General features: G+C 47.2%; 1 protein-coding gene across 5 annotated transcripts in view; it reads left to right on the top strand.

Moving 5' to 3' along the window:
- LOC310749107 (multidrug resistance-associated protein 1-like) overlaps positions 1–22,602 on the top strand; it is an 82,759-nt gene that overhangs the window by 35,503 nt on the left and 24,654 nt on the right. For 2 of the 5 annotated variants that reach the window (XM_083585566.1, XM_083585569.1), the window contains exons 9-23: positions 899–1,076; positions 2,881–3,042; positions 4,071–4,163; positions 4,849–5,052; positions 9,126–9,272; positions 10,732–10,819; positions 11,459–11,531; positions 11,888–12,014; positions 12,661–12,837; positions 13,181–13,348; positions 13,847–14,024; positions 15,546–15,563; positions 15,662–15,685; positions 19,373–19,457; positions 21,755–21,893. In XM_083585566.1, coding sequence (XP_083441692.1) covers positions 899–1,076; positions 2,881–3,042; positions 4,071–4,163; positions 4,849–5,052; positions 9,126–9,272; positions 10,732–10,819; positions 11,459–11,531; positions 11,888–12,014; positions 12,661–12,837; positions 13,181–13,348; positions 13,847–14,024; positions 15,546–15,563; positions 15,662–15,685; positions 19,373–19,457; positions 21,755–21,893 — 1,861 coding nt within the window. The remainder of the gene's footprint in view (positions 1–898; positions 1,077–2,880; positions 3,043–4,070; positions 4,164–4,848; positions 5,053–9,125; positions 9,273–10,731; positions 10,820–11,458; positions 11,532–11,887; positions 12,015–12,660; positions 12,838–13,180; positions 13,349–13,846; positions 14,025–15,545; positions 15,564–15,661; positions 15,686–19,372; positions 19,458–21,754; positions 21,894–22,602) is intronic. The other 3 variants (XM_083585568.1, XM_083585570.1, XM_083585567.1) reach the window with 2 other exon arrangements.

Below are 22,602 nucleotides of genomic sequence, written 5' to 3'. Positions count from 1 at the left end.
CTTCAGCAGAGAGATGCCTTTTGTATTGCCTGCCGCCTTCTGCTTTTAGCCAGAGCTGTCTGGGATCGACCCTTATAAATGCAAAAATTTTGCTCTTCCGTCAAACTTGAGTGCTTCTCTCTTAACATTGCACCCTGGAGTTTTAGATAGAGAACACGGGCAATGTGATTTTTAAGGAAATATTTGGGAAGGAGGTGCTGAAATCGCAGTGGCAAGCCCACACTGTACTTACTTTGGAACGAACATTGTTTTAACCAATTCTAATTTTTATAGAATTGTAACCCCTGGAATCTTACAGTGGTGGAGGGAGGGGTAAGAAAGCCAAATAAACAAACCCACAAAAACCTCCCTTATGCATGACATGCTTGGAAGTCTGTCCGGTCTCGTAAGTTATGTATTTTCCCCACTTTAAATCTCCCTGGCTGGGTTATTGCATAGCAAAGGCAGCACTATGAAATAATCAAGCGTCGCCAATGGCCTCTTTAGTGGTGGCTCTGCAGAACGTTTTCCCCAGGCTGTTTGCCTGGTCCATACCATTAAGTGTCAGGCAAGGATTTTTTTATTATTATTTTTTTAATTTGCCCATGCGTTCAAGTATATTTTTTAGCAGCTATTTAATTGGATTTTAGGAGACCTTACTGCTGTAAAATTGTATTGTCGTCTGCTTCTTCCGTTAGCCACTTCAAAAATGTTTGCATTTAAGAGCTGGTTGGAATCCCCCCCCCCCTTTAATTGACCTATTTAATGGCCAGAGTGTTTTCAGTCCCGTTTCCCTGCACGCCCACGCCACCTTTGGACCTGTAGGGAACTGGAGATGGTGAACTTCCCTTGCTCACTGGCTAACCAGGGCTTTTCGCTGGCTTCCTTTCAAATGTCCCCCGGCCTGCTTCGTTTGCAGGTTGCTCATCAACTTTGTGAATGACGAGAACGCCCCCAATTGGCAAGGCTACCTGTACACGGCGCTCCTCTTCGTCTCCACCGGCCTGCAGACTCTGGTCCTCCACCAGTACTTCCACATCTGCTTCGTGACGGGGATGAGGCTTAAAACAGCTGTGATTGGTGCAGTCTATCGGAAGGTAGAGACCTGCAGATGTATACCCTAACCCCACCTGACATCACTTTATCCACAGGGATTGGCGCCCGCAGTGAACTAGACTAAATGTCTCTCTCAATGAGCTTTCATCCTAAACCCCCACGGTTGGCTTTAACTTTAGGCTGGGATAGCATTGCTGCATTTGTCCCCAGCTGCATAGGGAGCTGTGACGACCCTCGCCCACATCTCGAGACGCTGCCCTGGCTGCAGCTGCTTACAAATGACTTCCACCCTAGAAGCGTCGCTTAGCAACGCTGCCCCTTATCCTTTGGGTAATGGCTTACTCCAGATGGCAAATGCAGCCGATGTGCTCTAATTACTCAACTGGAAGAAGGGCTGTGGCTTCTTTAATAATAATAATTTTTATTTATACCCCGCCCTCCCCAGCCAAGGCCGGGCTCAGAGCGGCTTACAAGCAATAATAAAAACAAGTTGAATGCTTACAACTTAAAAACAAAATTAAAATACAATATTAAAATATTGAAACATTAAAATATAAAAATGTAGCCTCATCGCAGGAAGAGAAGGAAAGGAAAAAAGAAAGAGAGGGAGGGAATCAAATTGGCTCCAAGCCAAAGGCCAGGCGGAACAACTCTGTCTTACAGGCCCTGCGGAAAGAAATCAGATCCTGCAGGGCCCTGGTCTCATGAGGCAGAGCGTTCCACCAGGCCGGAGCCAGAGTTGAAAAGGCCCTGGCTCTGGTTGAAGCCAACCTAACTTCCTTAGGGCCCGGGACCACTAGGGTGTTGCTATTTATGGACCTTGAGGCTCTCCATGGGGCATACCGGGAGAGGCGGTCCCCTAGGTACGAGGGTCCTAGGCCGTGAAGGGCTTTAAAGGTCAAAAGCAGCACCTTAAATATGACCCTGTACTCTACTGGGAACCAGTGCAGTTTGAAAAGCACTGGGTGAATATGCTGCCATGGCAGAGACCCCATGAGGAGCCTCGCTGCAGCATTCTGCACACTTTGCGTCCCTACCAGTTAGGGCTGAGAACGTTCCCTGTCTGAATCCCTGGAGAGCAGCTGCCAGTCATTAGTGCGGACAATACTGAGCTCAAAGGATAGAGAGTCCGGCTACATATTAAGCCAGCTTCCTATGCTCCCAGTGGCATTTTCATTCCTTTCTCCTTGGTGATGTTTGTTTTGAATGGGATCCAAATTCACCTTAGAGACACTGCCTGCTTCTATCAGAAACGATGACAGGACAGTCTTAAACCAGTTCACACCGGCTGTTCATCTCACCCAGTATCGCCTGTCCTGATTAGTAGTAGCTCCTCAGGGTCCATGGCTAAAAGAGATCTTTCCAGTCACCTTCTCCCTGATTCTTATTAGTGGAAGATGCCAGGGGTTGGTAGTGGGAGCTCCTCCTTTCAAAAGAATGTGCTCTACCACCAAACACTGTGTGCATACCATCTAGCAAGTTCATAAACTCAACTTGTTTGATGATATATGCTTATTTAGTTAACCTCTCACTATTTAATTGATGTTTCTGGCTTATAGGTATGACCTATCCAAAACCTTTGGAGGTTATTTTTTTAAGAGAGAAAGAAGAATTCTTTTGATTTCTAAAGCTCTAGGCATGACAGTTTTTTCCATCTGAGAGCATTCTGTCCCAAACTTTAAGCCCATGCTTGGCTTCCCTTTAGTTCATGTGTTTATATATATTTGCTGCCAAACTCCTGCATCTAAGGAAGTAGGATTTTGCCAATCAAAGTTCTTTATGCCCCAGCAAACCTTCCAGCCTCTGGACTTTTCATTTTGTCTTCCTCTCCTCTACCCTGCCAAGGCCTTGGTCATCACAAATTCAGCAAGGAAGACTTCTACAGTTGGAGAAATTGTCAACCTGATGTCGGTGGATGCCCAGAGGTTCATGGACTTGGCTACCTACATCAACATGGTCTGGTCTGCACCTTTGCAAGTCATACTGGCTCTCTGTTTGCTGTGGCAGGTATAAGTACTGTGCGTTCATTGTTTCCTTTACCGTAGCTAAACAATGGTTCTTATTTTACTCAAGGGAAAGCCAGAATCCTGTCATTAAAGGATTAGGGCTTCAGAATCCAGGATGGGATAGCAGGGAAGGGAAAGAAGTGCAGACAGCTCTCTGTCTTGGACTGGTAAGATGCAGAGGAATGGTGGACGGAACCAGCTGGGGAACCATCAAGGGAAGAAGGCTCAGAGCCCAGGGAGTGGCAGTGGGACAATGATGAGTGGTTACAGGGAGAAGACTGGGGGGAGGAGGCGTCAGAAGCCGAAGGGTTTAGTGAGCAGGAAGAATCTGTGGCAGAGAGAAGTCCAGAATCAGAGGCAGAAACTGAAGCAGGAGAGGAGGGAGGCCAAGAAGCAGAGATGAGTCAGGCTTGATGCAGAGTCACGGATGTCTCCCCCTCCTCCTGTGTTAAGCTCCCCTCCCCGCTGGTCTCCCAGAACCAGAAGAGAGCTGAAATGGGCAGAGCAGCGGCAGGCTGCACGCAGGCACAGTCTCTAATTGTTTGGGGAAAGCCCTGGGGAGGCACGGACTTTCAGTCTTCGCAACTGATTCATGGGGTCAGACCTGCTGAGGACGAGCTGCTGTGCTCATTAGGCCTTAATAAAGAGCTAGCTCCAACTTTGAATGGTGTGATTTACTGCCAGCTCGCTCTTTGACATTCTCATGCTGTAACCCTCAACTAATGACTGGAATCTGAATATGCAAAGCTGCGAATCAGACTCCTGTCTCCTCTGACTGGCAGTGGCTCGTCAGTTTCTCCCACACTCTGTTACTTGAAACTCTTAACTAGAAATGGCAGGGGTTGAATCGGGGGACTCTGTGCCTTTAAGGCAGGTGCTCTCCCACTCAGCACTCTTCCCCCGTTTCCTCTCGCTAGAAGGCAGGAAAGTACCTGCTCATTCCTGCAACGGTTCACCTTCAAGGTTACTATTTGGGCCGCGGGTTTTTTGTGCTTCCGTTATGCCGCATTCTAAACATGCTCTCTTTAGAATTTAGGTGCCTCTGTGTTGGCCGGTGTGGCTGTCATGCTGCTCCTGGTTCCAGTCAATGCTGTGATAGCAATGAAAACAAAGACCTATCAGGTAAGAGACTTCCTTTCTGCACAAGAACGATTGAGTCCGTCTCTTAAGGCACGTGTTGAGACTTCCTGTCTATTGTGCCTCCCGGAAGAATGTTGCAAATTACCATACCAGCCAGTAATAGCAAGATCAGTATCTTGTGGTCTGATGTGACGGTCAACCCTGCTTGTAAATTACTATGCACCTCTGGTGGGAAAGAACCTTCTCTAAGTGATCTTGCAAAAGATGGTTCTTTCTGCTTAGACCCCAGATAACTAAACACGTATGTTTAGTGTACTCAAGGGCTAATGACTCCTCTGGACTTGTTTTGCAAGGTTAGGCAAATCACATCGTTAACTAAGATGCTGCTGCAAAACTAAGATGTTGCTAAAACATCTACATCTATCAGTGGTGTTTTCAGCCTTACTGTCTTGTGAAGGAGCTACTCAAGCCAGTCTAATGCTTTCACCTGCAACCATCTCTTTGTTCCTTTCCTATTGATGGCTTGCCAGCACGTGTCAGTTGTAAGTTTTACAAAACACAGTTTCCATTTCTTAAAGCCGCCTCATTTTATAGCTCAGAGCTACAAAGAAACCCAACAACAACATTTTAAAATGACGGCTACTGTTCAAAAGTTTTATCGCAGGCCGACTTGGGAGAGAGAGAGAGCTGCCTCAACTTGCTTTTGTTTCGATTGGGTTCGTTTCAGGTTGCTCACATGAATTGCAAGGACAACCGGATTAAGCTGATGAATGAAATTCTCAATGGGATCAAAGTGCTAAAACTTTATGCCTGGGAATTAGCCTTCAAAGAGAAAGTCCTGGGGATCAGACGGGAAGAGCTGAAGGTGCTCAAAAAGTCCGCTTACCTCTCTGCTGTGGGGACGTTCACGTGGGTGTGTGCCCCGTTCCTGGTGAGTAAAGCAGTGCTTTCAAAAAGCTGCTGGTAGATGGTATTCTTACACACTGCTGTTTTCTGTGCATAGAACTCTGCTTGTTGCTTGACACACATCTGGGCGCTCATTCAAAGAGGGGATGCTACAAGAATATTAACATATTGTATTTTTTGCTCTATAAGACTCACTTTTTCCCTCCTAAAAAGTAATGGGAAATGTGTGTGCGTCTTATGGAGTGAATCCAGGCTGTGCAGCTATCCCAGAAGCCAGAACAGCAAGAGGGATTGCTGCTTTCACTGCGCAACGATCCCTCTTGCTGTTCTGGCTTCTGAGATTCAGAATATTTTTTTTCTTGTTTTCCTTCCTTTCCTCCTCTTGTGGCCTGGTGCATCTTATAGAGCGAAAAATATGGTACATTGTCTTTTTGTCAAGCTGTCATCATTCAAGCTAGGAGATCCTTGTTGCCCATTGTTTATTTCATTTTATGCAGCATGCAATCCTGTGGCCTGGGGAATCCCTATCTGTTGTGGGAAACTTCAGACACCTTTGCCCAACTGATGTCAGTAGGACCAAAAAAAGGTTGCATGCTGGGGGAGGGGGTTGGGACATGGTTTGGGTCCAAAAGATCCAAAGTTCTCCTGGTCCCCCAGAACATCACCAAACCAGAGAGAGAGATTTAGACCAGCTTAGAAGCTGGCCCAAATCTTTCCCAGGGATTTTCCTTCCCCTTTTCCTGCTGTCAAAAAAAAAGAAAAGGGGAAAGCAGAGCATACAAGGAGCACAAGTGCTGCCCTCTTGACCTTACTTCCTCTTTGCCCCCTTCTTTTTGTAAACTGCTTTGAGGTTGTATCACAACCAAGCGGTATATAAGTCTTGTGAAATAAATAAGGGCCCAGCAAGGGCGTTGGATGGGTGTTCAGAACAGAACACCAGCTTTCCCAGCCCTGCCACCACCAGCCTTAGGATTGCAGCCATAGTACATTTTTATGCCGTCCTTCAGCTTAAACAAATCCTGGAGCGACTGCTACTAAAAAAGAAAGAAAGAATGTAAAATAACCCAGAAGCAAGAAGAAGAAGAAAGCATTAATGCTGCAGGAGCAGCAAAAACAATCACTCAATCGATCAAACAAACAAACAAACAAACAAACACAGTTGGAGCAATAAAACGAACAGAATTTAATAAAACTGCTCTTGTCTGATAGGCTTGAGCAGTTTCAGAAGGTCTTGCATTGAAAAGGAAGTGTTTTAGGTTTAGTGCCAGGCAAGCCTCCCTGGGGAGGACATTCCATAGGCCACCACCAAGAAAAAAATCCCCCTCCCTGGTTATCACCCATCTACCTTCTTGACAGCATCCGTCCTTGGGGCAGGGTGTTGGCAAAAAACACTTTATGGTCTTTTCCAGCCTTAATCTGTTGCTTAGAGCCGATTTGAGTCTGGGTGGCGCTGTGGGTTAAACCACAGAGCCTAGGACTTGCCGATCAGAAGGTCGGCGGTTCGAATCCCCGTGACGGTGTGAGCTCTCATTGCTTGGTCCCAGCTCCTGCCAACCTAGCAGTTTGAAAGCACATCAAAGTGCAAGTAGATAAATAGGTACCGCTCCAGTGGGAAGGTAAATGGCGTTTCCGTGCGCTGCTCTGGTTCACCAGAAGCGGCTTAGTCATATGGCCACATGACCTGGAAGCTGTACGCCGGCTCCCTCGGCCAGTAAAGCGAGATGAGCGCTGCAACCCCAGAGTCGTCCGCGATTGGACCTAATGGTCAGGGGTCCCTTTACCTTTACTATCTTTCCAACTAGTCAGGGCAGCACAGGAACCTCTTATATGAAGCCATGTTCTGTAAGGCTTACTTTTCACCAGCTGGATTGGGTTCTGATTGCATGAAAATGGTTTGCTGCGCTGGGCCCAAACAAAGGGTGCCACTTGCCTGCCTGGAGGTGGCAAATAAGCCGCAGCTACCTATTAGGTTAAAATGTGTGTTTTTCCAAGGTGTCAAGTGTTCTCTCCACTCAAGGATTCCTTTCCTTGAGTTGCTGCTTAATGTTTACATTGCAGCAAAGCTATGAGGACCAGCAGAAGCACATTGCTCAGTCTTAGGAGACTTCAAAGGCGTGTCCAGAAATATTTTTACAAGAAAAGCAACATTAAAATAGTTGGAGCCGAACTTGGGCCTGTCCCGTCTCATGAAAGTCTCTGGGAGGTTGCTGAATTTCCCCATGGGGCTTGAAAGCAACTGGTAATTTAAAAGCGCTGCACGAATTGGCGTTTTCTTACACCTGATTTTGTTCTTTGATGGCTGCGGTTCATTGAGTTGTCCGTCGAGCATCCAGATAGGGAGTCAGACTGCTCAAATGTCATTTTGGCCAAAGTTTAGTCAAAACCTGCCATTGGGCCCAAATCTTTATACCGTCTTTTTATATAGTTTATAAATGGTTCCCACTCCTTTTTGAAATCGATGTTGTCTCTCTCATGTATCCTCTCTTGTCAGCTTAGCCACTTCCTCATAGTCCATAAGCTTAGCTCGCCATTCTTCCTTTGTTGGCGTTTTTTCGGTTTTCCATACTTGTGCTAATAAAATTCTTGCTGCTGTTGACTAAACTTTCACAACTATATAAGGGCTAAAACCAGCAGGGTATAGAATTTGTTTAATAAATCAATACGGAAATACGGGGGAAGCCAAAGAGGGGAGAGGGGAGAAATATGGATATATAAATTGTTGAATGAAGATTTGTGGAAGATTTGTTGTTCAATTCAATTCAAAATATTAAAAATAAATAAATGTCATTTTGGCAGTCCAGTAGGAGCATGGCCAGTGTGTGTTTGTGTTTTGTGCTTAGGGTTAAGAAGAACCTAAAATTGCCTTAGAATCAGAGACTCATAGAGTTGGAAGGGACCACGAAGGTCATCTAGTGCAACCCCCTGCAATGCAGGAATCTTTTGCCCAATGTGAGGCTCGAACCCATGACCCTGAGATTAAGTCTCATTCTCTACCAACTGAGCTATCCTCACTGGATAAGAGTAATCATAACCAGGAGTGGCCAAGCCTGCGTGGTTCACAAAAGCTTTCACAGTTCTTGATGCTCAAATTATCTTCCGTTTGGAAGAAATTATTTTTTCTAGTCCTCGTCGTTGGTTCATGGTTCACTGTTTGCAATGTGAAATGCCCATCTGCACGTTCTCTACACAACGCTAATATTTGCACAGTCCCGCGGACAATGAGTGCCCGAGCCACGGCCATGTACAGGAAGCCTGTTAAGTCCACCACGGGTGTTCTTAAGAACAGCAAAATAATCAAGAGCTGTTTTGAAAAGGAACCCTTTGATTTAAGTGCTTTGTTGCTGAAAGGTCCTCTTAAGATGTAGGCCCAAAGCATCTTCTCGAGAGCACCAAAGAGCCCATTGCAAGTGTCTCCATCCTGTAGCTTTTCGAAAGACTTTATTCCAAATATTTATACCTGCTTATCCATCTGCATTGTCTACGCCACGGGGCTGTCATGCCCCAACTGAGGGCTTACCCACATTTTCTCTTGCCTATGCAAGGGGTCTGGCCTCATGGAGATATGGCAGAAGAAACGTGTCTCATGGATAGTCTCAACATTTTTCTGAAGACGCTGGTTCTTTGGTACCAAAGTGTCATCTCTCTCCACCCCCCCAAAAACCCCACACATTTCTTTTTACTGAAAAAATACAGTCTTCCCAAACATGGCGCCCTCCAAGATGCTTTGGACTACAACTCCCATAAGCCACGGGTCTAATGGGAGTTGTAGTCCAAAACATAAAGGATATCAAGTTGGACGAAGGTCTGCGGTTCGAATCCCCGTGAAGGGGTGAGCTCCCGTTGCTCGGTCCCTGCTCCTGCCCACCTAGCAGTTCGAAAGCACGTCAAAGTGCAAGTAGATAAATAGGTACCACTCCAGCGGGAAGGTAAACGGCGTTTCCGTGCGCTGCTCTGGTTTGCCAGAAGTGGCTTAGTCATGCTGGCCACATGACCCGGAAGCTGTACACCGGCTCCCTCGGCCAATAAAGCGAGATGAGTGCCGCAACCCCAGAGTCTGTCACAACTTCACAACACGTCATTGATTTCTCTTTTTTCCAGGTTGCTCTGTCAACATTTGCTGTTTTTGTCAAAACTGCCGACCAGAATGTTCTGGATGCTCAGAAGGCCTTTGTGTCGCTGGCGTTGTTTAACATCCTCCGGTTCCCCCTGAACATCCTTCCGATGGTCATCAGCAGCATCGTGCAAGTAAGGGTTTCTTTGCAGGCAGTTGCCTTTGGCCGGGGGCGGTCGGGAGGCAGGGGACTGCACCCAGCTGTACACAGTTAAGAGTCTCATGCATATTCTTTTGCTCCTGTCCTTGCTCACTACTGGAATGTGGCCCCGGGTAGACTGGCCACAAGGAAACGCAACTCTTGGACTGGAAAACAAGCGAAAGCACTCAGGGTGCAGAACAAGCCAGCGAGCGTTGTAGCCTTGCGGGGATTCCTAAAGGCCAAATAAGAAGGCTAGAGGGGCCTCCTGTGGTTTCCACATTGGCCCACCAGTTGCTTCTGGGCAGCCCTTAATTGGGGCACGAAGGCAACAGCTCCCTCCCATGGCTGACCCAGAGCAGCTGGGATTCGGTGGCCTCCTTCCTGGAGGTTGCACTTGGTTATCACTGTTATTGGTGTTTGATAGATCACACCATAGATTTGAATTGTATAGCTTGGCATCTGTCTGTCTCAGGAGACAGAGTGCGCCTTTGGGGGTGAAGTCAAACTGTTGGAGAGTCACAGCGCCTGCTGTGGCTGTAGAGACTGATACAGGAGGACTATATTGTGTTCCAGCTGGGGCAGATGAAGGCGTCTGGTGGTTGTGCTGCTGCAGATGCACCATGGCGTTTCTTCTTTCTGTGCTCCGCCCAGTGGTCATTCCTCCTCTGGTTGCTGCTGTGGATGCAGACCTGTCTGTCTCCAAGCGCTGCAGTCATCTGCAAGGGATTCCCCACAGGGCAGGGTTGATGTTGCCAACCTTCATGTCCTGTTTGCTTTGGTGGGCCCGGTGCCTAGTGTATTGTACTATTGCTTTAGGATTAATGTATTGAGAGACGGGGTTTGTACAATGCCTGGAGAATTTACCGTATTTTTCGCTCTATAAGACGCACCAGACCACAAGACGCACCTAGTTTTTGGAGGAGGAAAACAAGAAAAAAAATATTCTGAATCTCAGAAGCCAGAACAGCAAGAGGGATCACTGTGCAGTGAAAGCAGCGATCCCTCTTGCTGTTCTGGCTTCTGGGATAGCTGCGCAGCCTGCATTTGCTCCATAAGTCGCACACACATTTCCCCTTACTTTTTAGGAGGGAAAAAGGTGAGTCTTATAGAGAAAAAAATACGGTATTTTATAAGGCATCACGTAAGTGCAAATGAGAAACTTAATAATCTCATTGCCCCGTGCCAAAATGACGAATGAGATTGTTGCCAGCTGGGTCCTTGTAGGAAGAGCAATTCCACAAAAGAAGGGGGGAATTCCTACGGAATACACCTAATCTGCTTCTTAAAGCCACCTAAACTAGTGGCAGCAAGCACACCCTGTTCCATCAGATTCCATGTGTTTGTTTTGCATCGTCTGGCCAAAATTTTGTGAGAGCAAAATTGGCGGACGCCCGAAAACGAAATGCAAGAGGTATGCTTCATTCGAGCAACCTCTCGCCTTTGTTGCCTAGGCCAGTGTGTCTCTGAAGCGCCTCCGAGTCTTCCTGTCTCATGAGGAGTTGGATCCAGACAGCATCGTCAGAGGTTCCATCAAAGACTGTAAGTTCAAGGTTTATTAGGTGGGTGGGGTGGAGTTTCCCAGTTCATTTGCCTCTGCCACTTCCCACCACCAGATTATCCAGTCAGCATTGCTCAGGCTTCAAGGTGGCTTCTTCTAAGGCAGGGGTGGCCAACTCCCAAGAGACTGCAATCTACTCACAGAATTAAAGACTACTCACAAAATTAAAAACCAGCAGTTGTTGAGCTCTTTTTTAGGGAGGAGAAAAGCCCCGTTTAAGTGTTTAGCCTCCCTTGCCCAGCTCTTTGATGCTGAATGGAGCATGTGACAATGTCTAGTTTGCATCCAGGTACAGATGGACCACAAAGTTCTCCAAGTCTTCCTTTCCCTGCCCTATGCAGAGTAGTACTTTTAAGCCTTGGACCATGACCTGGTCCCCAATACAGCCAAGAAGTTCACTGGAAGACTCCTAAGAACACAGGAACCTGCCTTACATGCAGTCAGACTCAGTATTGTCCAGGTTGGAGCTCTCTGGAGCTTCAGGCAGGAGTCTCTCCAAGCCCTCCATGGAGATTCCAGGGTTCAAATCTGCCTCAATTGTTTTTGTATGCATGTAACCTATTTTCGGTTGTGTTGGTGTTTTGACCTGCATGAAAAAAACCTCTTTCATTATTTGCTAGCTGATGGAAACAGCATTATTGTGAAGAGCGCCACCTTCAGCTGGTCAAGAAGTGATCCTCCATCTTTGAACAAGTAAGAGTTGCAGCTTTCTTCCCTCTCCTCTCCCATTAAATAGTTTTAATTGTACTAATGCCAGGACAGGGAGCCTGTGACCCTCCAGCTTCTGTTGGACTACAACTCACATTATTTCCTGGCCACTGTGCGTGCTGACTGGGGCTGATGGGATGACAGGTCTGCAGTGGCACCCCTCCCATTGGCCGCTCACAGATACAGACTTTTTTCAGGGAGTGTCTTCCCTTTCAGTTGCTTTTCCAATGCCCTTTGCTCGATCCAAATGCATTCTCTATCAGTGCCACTCCGTGTCACATCTCAGTCCAGCAGAGCTGAAGTTGTGTGCTCTTCTCACCCTCCCCTGCCCCTTGTTCCAGCATCAGTCTTGCGATCCCAGAACACCGCTTGGTCGCCGTCGTCGGTCAGGTCGGTTGCGGCAAATCCTCGCTGTTGTCTGCTCTGCTGGGGGAAATGGAAAAGAGAGAAGGGCTCGTCTCTCTCAAGGTACGACAGCTCCCCTGCAAAACATACGAGATGTAAAATTATAAGAAGAGAATATGCCGGTGCTCGATGAAATCTGTAAAGGACATGTGCAGGCAGTTTGGTGGTACGGCCAAGAAATAGACTCTCTTTTTTTAAAGTTCAGCAGCACATATCTTCGAGACAGCTGGCGGCTGAGTACTGCTGCTCGCTCAGGGGTCACCCTGGCTGGAATTGGGAAGGAATTTTCTCTTGGTTGACTAGTGACCCCACAGGTTTCCTGCTTCTCCTGTGAGCATGTGATACTGCCTGAGCTCTCTGGATGGTCATACTAATCTGTTCTGTATACAATATCACTGCATCCAGGGTGGGGCACTTTACTGGCTCCTGTCCGCTCCTTGCGGCGTGGGGTTGTCTGTTAGGGGCTTAATGTGTCAGGTGAACGTGGTGTTGTCCCAAAGAAGATTGGGGTAGTTTGGGATGAGCCGGCCAGCTAACCGAATTAGCTAGCATTGTGAGATGTCAGAATTGACTTGGGAGAGTGATGGGGAACAGAGAACATCATTGAGAGACAGTTCTAGGGGTTGATGCATCCTACAGGTTTGTTTTTTTTAAAACACCTCTCAACGTGCACCAGAATCTTGCACCACTCAACCTCTCTTCTCTGCAGGGCTCCATCGCCTACGTCCCTCAGCAAGCTTGGATCCAAAACGCGACTCTGAAGGAAAACATTATATTTGGAAGAGAAGTGAAGGAGAACTACTACAAGCGTGTGATTGAGGCGTGTGCCCTTTTGCCAGATCTGGAGATCTTCCCATCAGGAGACCAGACCGAAATTGGAGAAAAGGTATTTAACGTGTTATAGTGGTCATGAGATCCAAAATTTGTTTTCTCACATTTGCTTCTGGGGTGTGAGAACAGATCCTGAATATGTGTAGCACCGCAAGTATAACTCCCAGAGCTCACCTGTCCCGTTTTCTGCTCAAGCAAAGATGGATCTTTGTGGCTGCCTCTTAGGTGACTGCTGCATGGACCGAGACCTGTGTGTGCCATTTCTTTCCTTCCCCCGTGAAACTGCTGCTTTTTAAAAGAGTCCTTGTGGAAATGGAAATCAGGCCTTTCACAAAGCAGAAGCCCTTTCCGCTGGACAGTTGCAGGGTCTCATTTTCAACCCCTCTTCTCTTCCCCAGGGTGTAAACCTGTCTGGTGGCCAGAAACAAAGGGTCAGCCTGGCCCGAGCCGTCTACTGTAACGCTGATGTCTACTTGCTGGACGACCCCTTGTCAGCTGTCGATGCTCATGTTGGGAAGCACATCTTTGAGAAAGTCATTGGACCAAAGGGAATCCTCAAAAACAAAGTATGCTTGGAATGCAGGTGGCTTCGTTCTGTTCAGTGAGGGGAGATGCTTTGCAAAGTTCAGGAAAGCTGGTTGGAAATGTTTCCATGCCAGTCATAGAATTGTAGAGTTGGAAGGGATCGCAAGGATCTTCTAGTCCAACCTCCTGCAATGAATGAATCTTCTGCCCAACTTGGAGCTTGAACCCACAGCCCTGAGATTAAGTGTCTCATGCTCTCTACTGACTGAGCCACTCTGAACATATAGTTAGACCAGGCTTTCCCAAGCTGTTTTTGGACTACAATTCCCACCATCCCTGTCCACTGGTTCTTCTAGCTAGGGATGATGGGAGTTGTAGTCCAACGAGAACTGGAGACCCAAGTTTGGGAAATCTTGAGTTAGACAATCTAAGCCATAAACGGAGGAGCAGCTGGAGTGTAGCATGTTCAACAAACGTGCAAGTTTCCAGGTCCCCACCATGGCTCTCTTAACTGCTTTTCCTTTTCTTTGGGCACCTAGACTCGAGTGTTGGTAACCCACGGCGTTGGTTATCTGCCCTTTATGGATACAATCGTAGTAATGACAGAAGGAAAAATCTCCGAGATGGGGTCCTACCAAGAGCTGCTAAAGCAAGACAGGGCCTTTGCAGAGTTCCTGCGCACGTATGCCAGTGCGGAACAGAATGTGGACAAGGAAGGTAAGGGTCTCTCCCTCCGTTTGTGTGCTTAAAGCTAAATGGGCTGCATGGGGAGACCGTGAGAACTTACCCAGCATACCTTGCTCCCTAGAGGATTCTGATCAAAGAATGGTAGAATTGTAGGGTTGGGAGTGACCCTAGGGGCTTGTGATGCATGATGGGAATGATGATACGAAAAACAGCAACAAGGTTAACCTCTTCCATCCCCAGAGGAGGAGGAGGCTGTTGTTGTTGTTGACGACTTGTTACTTGCTTGCTACCCTAAGGTAAAAAGCATTTAAAGGCTCAATGGCAAATCTGCTCATAGGTTGGTGAAAACGTTAATCTTGGAGCAGATTAACTTTCAGACTGACGTGACCGTGTGGAGTAATTTGCCCTGGTTAGGAAGAGGACTTGTTCAGTTTCATAACTTCCTCCCATGTAATCATCACCCACCCCTGTGTAGCGCAGCATTGTTTCTGCCTCAGCTTTGACCGAAACAGGGTTTGTCGTGGCCGCCGTTCTGAGCGTTAAGCTCTGTGGGATGGTTTTGGGTGACAGGGTAAACCTCGTAACATTCTAGATAAGTTTAGAACCCATTGTTATCACTCCAGGCCTTCAGCTCTTAATAAAACCACCAGGATTCGCTTTTTTCTTCCATTTGGGGAGGGGGGCATAGCTCAGTGGTAGAGCATCTGCTTTGCATGTGCAGCTCTTCTCAACGTTGGGTCCCCAGCTGTCGTTGGGACTACAACTCCCATCATCCCTGACCACTGGCCCTGCTAGCTAGGGATGATGGGAGTTGCAGTCCAACAACCCAGTGTTGAGAAACGCTGATGTAGAAGGTCCCAGGTTCAATCCCAGCAACTCCAGGTTGGGCAGAGAGAGAGAGAGAGATCTCTCTCTGAAATCCTGGAGAGCCACTGCCGCTCAGTGTTGGAAATGCGAATCTAGATCAAGGGTGGGAACCTCAAATCTGGGGACTGAATGCAGCCTCCAGGCTTCTCTGTCCGGCCCTCAAAACTCTCCCCAGGCCACACCTCTTCCTGGCACTGCTCCATACGAAATGTCTTTGCCCGGCTGGAATGTGTCCTTGAACTGTGGCAATGCCTCTTCCGTCTCCAGATGGAGAAGAGAGGTCCATGTGTGGGAACATATGTAGAAGCTAGTTTACAACTGCAAAATCTGCATGAATTGCTCTGCCCCCTATTGCCCCTGGCCCAGCCCTCCACTGGCATGTGGCCTCGGATGATTGCCCAGTGGTTGATGTGGCCCTCAGGCAGAAAATGGTTCTCCATCGCTGAGCTAGGTGGGTGGACCAGTGGCCCAGCTCGGTGTGCTGTGCCGTGTTTCTGCGGTGATTTTGGTGCGGCATTCTTTCGTACAGCAAAGCTTAGCCCTCATTCATTTCAGCTTGTGCAGCAGGGCTACCTGATGCATTGGTACACTTCCATAACAAGTACTTGCCATCCAAAATCTATAATTTGCTTTCCCAATCTCTCTCTCTTTCTTCTTTGTGCTCACTGTTGCAAAACCACACAGCCTCAGGGAGAGGAGAAGGTTTGTCTCTCTTTACCATAACAGAACAGTTTTCTCTTGAATTCACTTTGCGTTCGTTTTTCTTTTTGCTAATTTCTCCTTCTGACATGAATCTGCAGGTACCAGGTCAGATGAGGACGAAGGTTTGTGGTACTGGAAAGGTTTCCGTGCATGTTGTTAGAAGCTGTAGTTCTAAAAAACCCCGCTTCGTCTGAGATGAAAGCAAGCATGGTTTGGCAAATCCAATATGTGTGAATGATGAAGTGGTTCTTTTTTGGAACTGGCTATTCTTCCTTTGCCAACTCCTATTACCTAATTCTGTATTGTTGTTGTTGTTGTCAAGTTTCAACCACTTAGGGTCACTTAAGAATTTGGGCGCGCCCTCTGAGACTTTTGAGTTTTTTGCATTTGGAGATCGGCACTCCCAGGTCAGATCACAGTTTGCTTTTAGAAAGTCCTCTCAGCCCTGACCACGGCTTGCCACGTGACATGGGGATGTTGCTGTTTGAGAAACTCAATCCCAAAGTCTCCTTGGGAACATGGAGCAACGTTGTGTGCTCCTTTGGATCCCGGCCATTTTCTCTCAGCTGTGAATTCTGCAAGGGACTCGAATGCTATTAACAGAAACCTTGCACGCTTGGAAGAATGGCTCCCCTGCTTGCTTGCTTAGTAGAAGTAGGCCGTGAGTTTGCTTCTTGCTGGTCTGACATCTATGAACTGGCCGTTTGTGAAGCTAATTTTTTTATTTTAAAAAAATTGGCAAAAAAGACGCATGAAAAATGACAGGATGACCTCAGCAGTTTTAAGCTGTTTCCTATCCCCACAGGGTTTGGGACTGTGTTGGTGAGGTTTGTAAGAGAGAAATCTCTGCACTCTGAACCTCCGTTCCCCCCCCCCCAAAAAAAAAATCCTACATGGGAGATTCCTGGCAGTGTGAATGGTTCAAATCTGACTTAAGTGGGCTCTGTAATTAGACCTCGGACTCTTGTCTTAATCACAAAAGGTTCAGTTTTAGATCTCACATTCATGGAACAGTTATAGGCTTCATCTTGTGAGTCAGTGTCTAACCACTCAGATGAAATGTAGTCAGTTGACAAGTTTAAGTTTTGTAGAATATTTATAGAGGCTTGCTTTTTAAGACGTACTTCCTTCGCGTGTAACTCTGGAAGGCTCTTGTTTGCAGTGCGACTGGATCTGACTTAGGCAACGTTCATCCTCCTTTCCTGAAATTCTCTGTTTAATTTTTCCACTACCTCTGTTGCCATCTTGATTCTTGAGGCGTTAGAGAGACCTGGAGTTTGAGATGAATCCAGTGTCCGTTTTGTAGGTTCTGAGTTTTTATAGAGGTGGGGGAAACGGTCGTTAGGAATTCCTAAGCAGAACCCCTACTTTTTTGTGTTTGTTTGCTTGTTGAGAAAACTACCCCAGATTCTGTCACTTGCATTCCTTCGCAGGGATGGTACTCAACTGTACAGAAGTCTAAATGGGTGTTCATTGATTAGGCTGAGATTGGCATCTATAGTGGGGAACCTGTGGCACTTCAAATGTTGTTTGGGCTCAAACTCCCATCAGCCCCATACAGTGTGGCAAATAATGGCCAGGTAAGATGGGAGTGCCTGGAGGATAGCCATTATCTTCTGCAGGTGCAGTCTTAAATAACAGGCATTTATATGTGTAGAGGTTGTTGCACAAGTGTCTGCTGGGTTGGGGCATGATACCACCATTTATTCCCACATGGACTCTACAGCATAGTTATTTGTACGTATGAAAAGGTTCTAGGGGTCTTAAAGGACCACAAGGTTAACACAAATCACCTGTGTGATGCAGCAGCAAAAAATGGTGGTTTGATTCTGGGCTGCATCAACAGAAGTCCAGCGTCCAGATCAAGGGAAGTCATAGTACTGTTCGATTCTGCGTTGGTCAGACCCCACCTGGAGCACTGTGTCCAGTCTGGGGGCCATAGTTTTAAGAAGGATGTTGACAAGCTGGAACGTATGCAGAGGAGGGTAAACAAGATGTTCAAGGGTCTAGAAACCAAGCCTTATGAGGAACAGCTGAGGGCATTGGGTATGTTTAGCCTGGATAAGAAGAGACTGGAAGGAGATATGAGCGCCATCTTCAAATATCTAAAGGGTTGTCACATGGAAGATGGAGCAAGCTTTTTTTCTGCTGCTCTGGGGAGTAGGACTTGATACAGTGGATTCAAGTTAAAAGATTCCAACTAAACGCTTTCTGACAGTAAGAGTTGTTCGACAGTGGAATAGACTCCCTTGGGAGGTTGTGGATTCTCCTTCCTTGGAAGTTTTTAAGCAGAGGTTTGATGGTCTTGGATGCTTTAGCTGAGAATCCTGCATTGCAGGAGGTTGAAACAGATGACCCTTGGGGTCCCTTCGAACTCTTCAATTCTATGAGTTGCTTGAATAATAATAATAATTTATTATTTATACCCCACCCATCTGGCTGGGCCTCCCCAGCCACTCTTGGCGGCTTCTAACAAAATATTAAAATACCATAATACATCAAACATTGAAAGCGTCCCTAAACAAGGCTGCCTTCAGATGTCTTCTAAAAGTCTGGTAGTTGTTTTTCTCTTTGACATCTGCTGGGAGGGCATTCCAAGGGTGGGTGCCACTACCGAGAAGGCCCTGCCTGGTTCCCTGTAACTTGGCTTCTCACAGTGAGGGAACCACCAGAAGGCCCTCAGAGCTGGACCTCAGTGTCTGGGCTGAATGTTGGGGGTGGAGATGCTCCTTCAGGTATACTGGACCGAGGCCATTTAGGGCTTTAAAGGTCAGCACCAACACTTTGAATTGTGCTCGGAAACACCTCCTTAAACAGTATTTTTCAGCAAGAACACCAAGATGTGAGTTATAAGCTGGAATTATGCCACCAAAATGCACATTTGCCATTAACCACTTGGGCGGTGGTTCCGAGGGTCCTGCTTTCCCATGCAAAGGTTTTCTTTCGTCTGCATGAACATTCCTTCGAATCCCAAACTTGGTGTTAGAAGAATTTATGCACAGAGAGACACACCATGCCTGACAAGGCTATGTGAAGAATCTGGGGAGAGCTTATGAGAGGAGAAGGCTCTGTGTGTTGAAATGCATGGGTGCTGTGCAGGAACGCTGCAGAGTGCAGCCCCAACTGTTCCACATCCCTTTCCTGTACTTTCGTTCCTCTCCTGAAATTAGTAGGGCCAGAAGAAGCGCTGTAATAATCCTCTTCTTTGGGGCTGAGATCTTGGACTTCTGTCCCAGTCTCCTGGCCCCCGCCTCAAGTTTTTAAAATGAGGTTGTTAAAGGTGTCAGAGATGGAGGGGGGTGGGCCGCTGGCAGTTTCTCGAACTGCCTAAGATCAGAAATAAGCACTCAAGAAAGGGATAAGCCTCCCCCCAATTGGCTTTAATAATGTTTGAAAAGCGTCTGCTGTGCCCAGCATGCTTTTAAGGAGAAAACAATTTCATTTGACATTCCTCTCCATCAGCTTTCTGCAGTTGAATTAAAACACTTGGTAGACTGGGTGGTCTCGTGGATTTCCTCACTCGCTTCTAACGAAAACAGGCATTTTCCTGATGAATAAAAATGTTAGCCGTGAGATCTAACCTGGACTTTGGTTGGCTGCGGAGCAAAAGTTCTCTGTTCCATGCATCTCGTATCGGGGGCAGGTAGTTGATGGACCTACGTGTGATACTTAAACCAAACGCATGTGTTTAGTTTAGATGCTAATCCTGGTTGGGGGCAGCAGGTTTAATTTGGGGGTAGCCTTCTGGCACTGGGAACTAGGAATTTGCTCTCACCCTTTTCATGCTATTATTCATCTCGCTTCTACAGATGCAAACAGTCCAACCACAAAGGAAGGGAAGCACATGGAAAATGGGGTTCTTGTGAATGAAGCCTCGGGAAAAGAAGTCATGAGGTATGGAAGCTTCTTGGATCTGCATTGAAGTTGCTTTGACATGATCTTCCTAGTGGCTTTGTGGGGAAAGAAACCTCTGCTGAAAAAAGCACTCTTCCCAGTCCACTACTGTAGTCAAAAAAAGCCCTCTTGGCTGTGATGTGACCTACAGGTATCCATCTCATGACCACCTTGAAGATGGGCTTTCTCTGTGATTGCACCCACCTCACCTGAATATTTAGCAGGCGCCAACAGTACTGATGTTTCGTCAGCTAGTAAAAACACATCCATTCACTCAGGGTTCCAGAACGGCACAAAGAGGTTAATGTCGTAGCTCAGTGTTCCTCAGACTCGGGTCTCCAGCTGTTTTTTGGACTACAAATCCCATCATCCTTGACCACTGGTCCTGCTAACTGGGGGTGATGGGAGCTGTAGTCCAAAAACAGCTGGAGACCCAAGTCTGGGAAACACCGCTTTAAATGAATAATACGCTCCGATAATGTTTCCGATCTGAAACAGGAATGGCCCAACATCTGTCTTCTTGGGAGCTGCTCTGACAGTGACCGGAGGACCAGAAGTGTGTGGCCTCTGCCGACTGACACTTCATGAGCCCATAAGTCTCCTTGCTAAAGTTGGCATTGCCTGGCAGAAAGAGGCTTTGCGTCAATGGAGCACATGCTCTCAGGCTCCACATGTGGCACTGCAATTCCTTATAACTTGAAAACAACTTGGAGGTTTTATTCCTTACTAGTGGAATGGTGGGCAAACTGTTTTAAAATCAATGGAGCTATGGCTATCAGAAGGCCAGATGAAATTGCCAGGGTGGCCAGTTGAACACCCCCAGTCTAAAACTGAAAACACTAAACAAGCAGGTCAAGGTTCTCCCTCTCCTTAATCCCTCTGTAATCCTCCATTCTGAGCAACGCTGCTAAGGTTTCTCTGCATGGCAGGTGGGGAAGAATGGTGCTCTGTTCTTACTTTCTGTTGCAAAGTCTCCTCCCTACCCCAGGGAGAACTATTTCTTTACCGGCTTAAGTAGCAATATGGCATGCATTTTGCATAGCCTGAACAGAGGAGTACACTTGAGAAAGTAGAGTTGTCTTCCCTGTGTAAGTTTCCAGTGTGGTGTAGTGGTTAAGAGCGGTAGTCTCGTAATCTGGGGAACCAGGTTTGCTTCTCCGCTCCTCCACATGCAGCTGCTGGGTGACCTTGGCCAGTCACACTTCTTTGAAGTCTCTCAGCCTCACTCACCTCACAGAGTGTTTGTTGTAGGAGAGGAAGGGAAAGGAGAATGTTAGCCGCTTTGAGACTCCTTAAGGGGAGTGAAAGGCGGGATATCAAATCCAAACACTTCTTCTTCTTCTTCTTCTTCTTTATGTTCACCCGCCTCCAAATGACATGCATGATGTGTGTTAGAACCGCACTCATGGTTTAGGCCTAAGAAGAAACACGGGGTCTTCAAGACCTCGGTTAAGCTCTGGAGAAACTTTGTGAAAGGCTTCAAATATACTCGGACCCAGAGCAGGCTTTTGTTCCTTGCAGGACACTGGAGAGGTGAAAGTGGCTGTTTCTAAAAGTTCAAATTCTTGACTCCCAGATTTTGCAGGGAGTGCTGTGGATTTTCCCAGCCTTGACGTTGATTTTATTAGAAATATTTATATAATTCGTTTCAGCCCTCAAAGGGGACCTCGAGACCATAAACAGGCATCTTAATACAATGAAATGAATGAAACCACCATCAGTTTACTACGGTTAATTGTCCAGAAATACCGTATTTTTCGCTCTATAAGACACACTTTTCCCCTCCTAAAAAGTAAGGGGAAATGTGTGTGAGTCTTATGGAGTGAACGCAGGCTGCACAGCTATCCCTGAAGCCGGGAGAACGAGAGGGATCGCTGCTTTCGCTACGCACCGATCCCTCTTGCTGTTTTGACTTTGCTTTGCTGGAGAGGCACTGGGCAGAGAGGGAGAGAATATTTTTTTTCTTGTTCTCCTTCTCTAAAACTAGGTGCGTCTTATGGTCAGGTGCGTCTTAAAGAGCGAAAAATAAAAATATGGTATATCAGCACAGTACACCCAAATCTTAAACGCTGGTGTGGTTGTGGTTGTTTTAAAAAGTCATAGAATTGTAGAGTTGGAAGGGACGTGAGAGTCATCTAGTCCAACCCCTTGCAATGCAGGAATATTTTGCCCAACGTCGGGCTCAAACCTGCAACCCTAAGATTAAGGGTCTCATGCTCACGGGGCAGAATCTTCAGCTTGTGCATAAAAGTAACTGGCGTGCCTTGATTTCTAAGCCGTCACACATTTTCTAACAGGCAGCTCAGTAACTCTTCCATGCACAGTGGGGAAACTGGGAAGCCCTTGAAACAGAACAGCACAGCTGAGCTTCAGAAGACGCCAGAAGAAAAAGGTGCCTGGAAATTAACAGAAGCGGACACTGCCAAGACTGGGAAGGTGAGAGGTGAATTGATTATTTCCTTCATTTGTGAAAATCTCTTGGTTTCCAGCAGCATACGATGCCGGCTTGTCACCGAACCACACCTTGCCTGCGTATTGTCTACACCAAGAGTAGCTAACATGGTGCTGCTCCCTCCAAACACCCAGCTCCCTTCAGCCCAAGCCAGCATGGCCAGTGGTGGCCCAGGAATAATGTGCGCTGGATGACACCAAACTGGCTGCCCTTGGCCTACACTGCTCTGTAGAGGCTCTTGAAGCAGCGGTCAGCAAGGGTTACCTTGCGTGGGCCGGTTCACTGCTGCGGAGATTGCTCCATGGGTCGGATGGATTTCTGGCATGTGTGCAGATATGATTTCCGGCATTGGCACATGCGCAGTTGCGATTTCCGGCGCCGTGGAAGAAAGTCTCTGTTCTGCGCTGCGCCGGTTTAGCGCAGCATGTGGGGACTCACCGGGCAGACGGCTTAGTTTGGGGGCGGCTCATGGGCCATTTAAATGACCCCGTGGGCCGCTTTTGGCACGAGGGCCACAGGTTGCCAACTCCTGCTCTTGAGGGTTTCAGCTAGGGGTTGAGCCTGGGACACTTGGAATGCAGAGCATGTTTTCTGCCGTTACGTGTCCAGCTCTTCCGCCAAAGGGAACAGCAACAGCAACATTTCAATCGAGCAAGTTGGTTCACACACACACACACACACACACACACACAC

This window comes from Podarcis filfolensis (assembly GCF_964270895.1).
Source record: "Podarcis filfolensis genome assembly, chromosome: 14".
NCBI lineage: Eukaryota > Metazoa > Chordata > Lepidosauria > Squamata > Lacertidae > Podarcis > Podarcis filfolensis.
The sequence above is the reverse complement of the archived record's forward strand: the minus strand, read 5'-3'. Positions and strand labels throughout refer to the sequence as shown.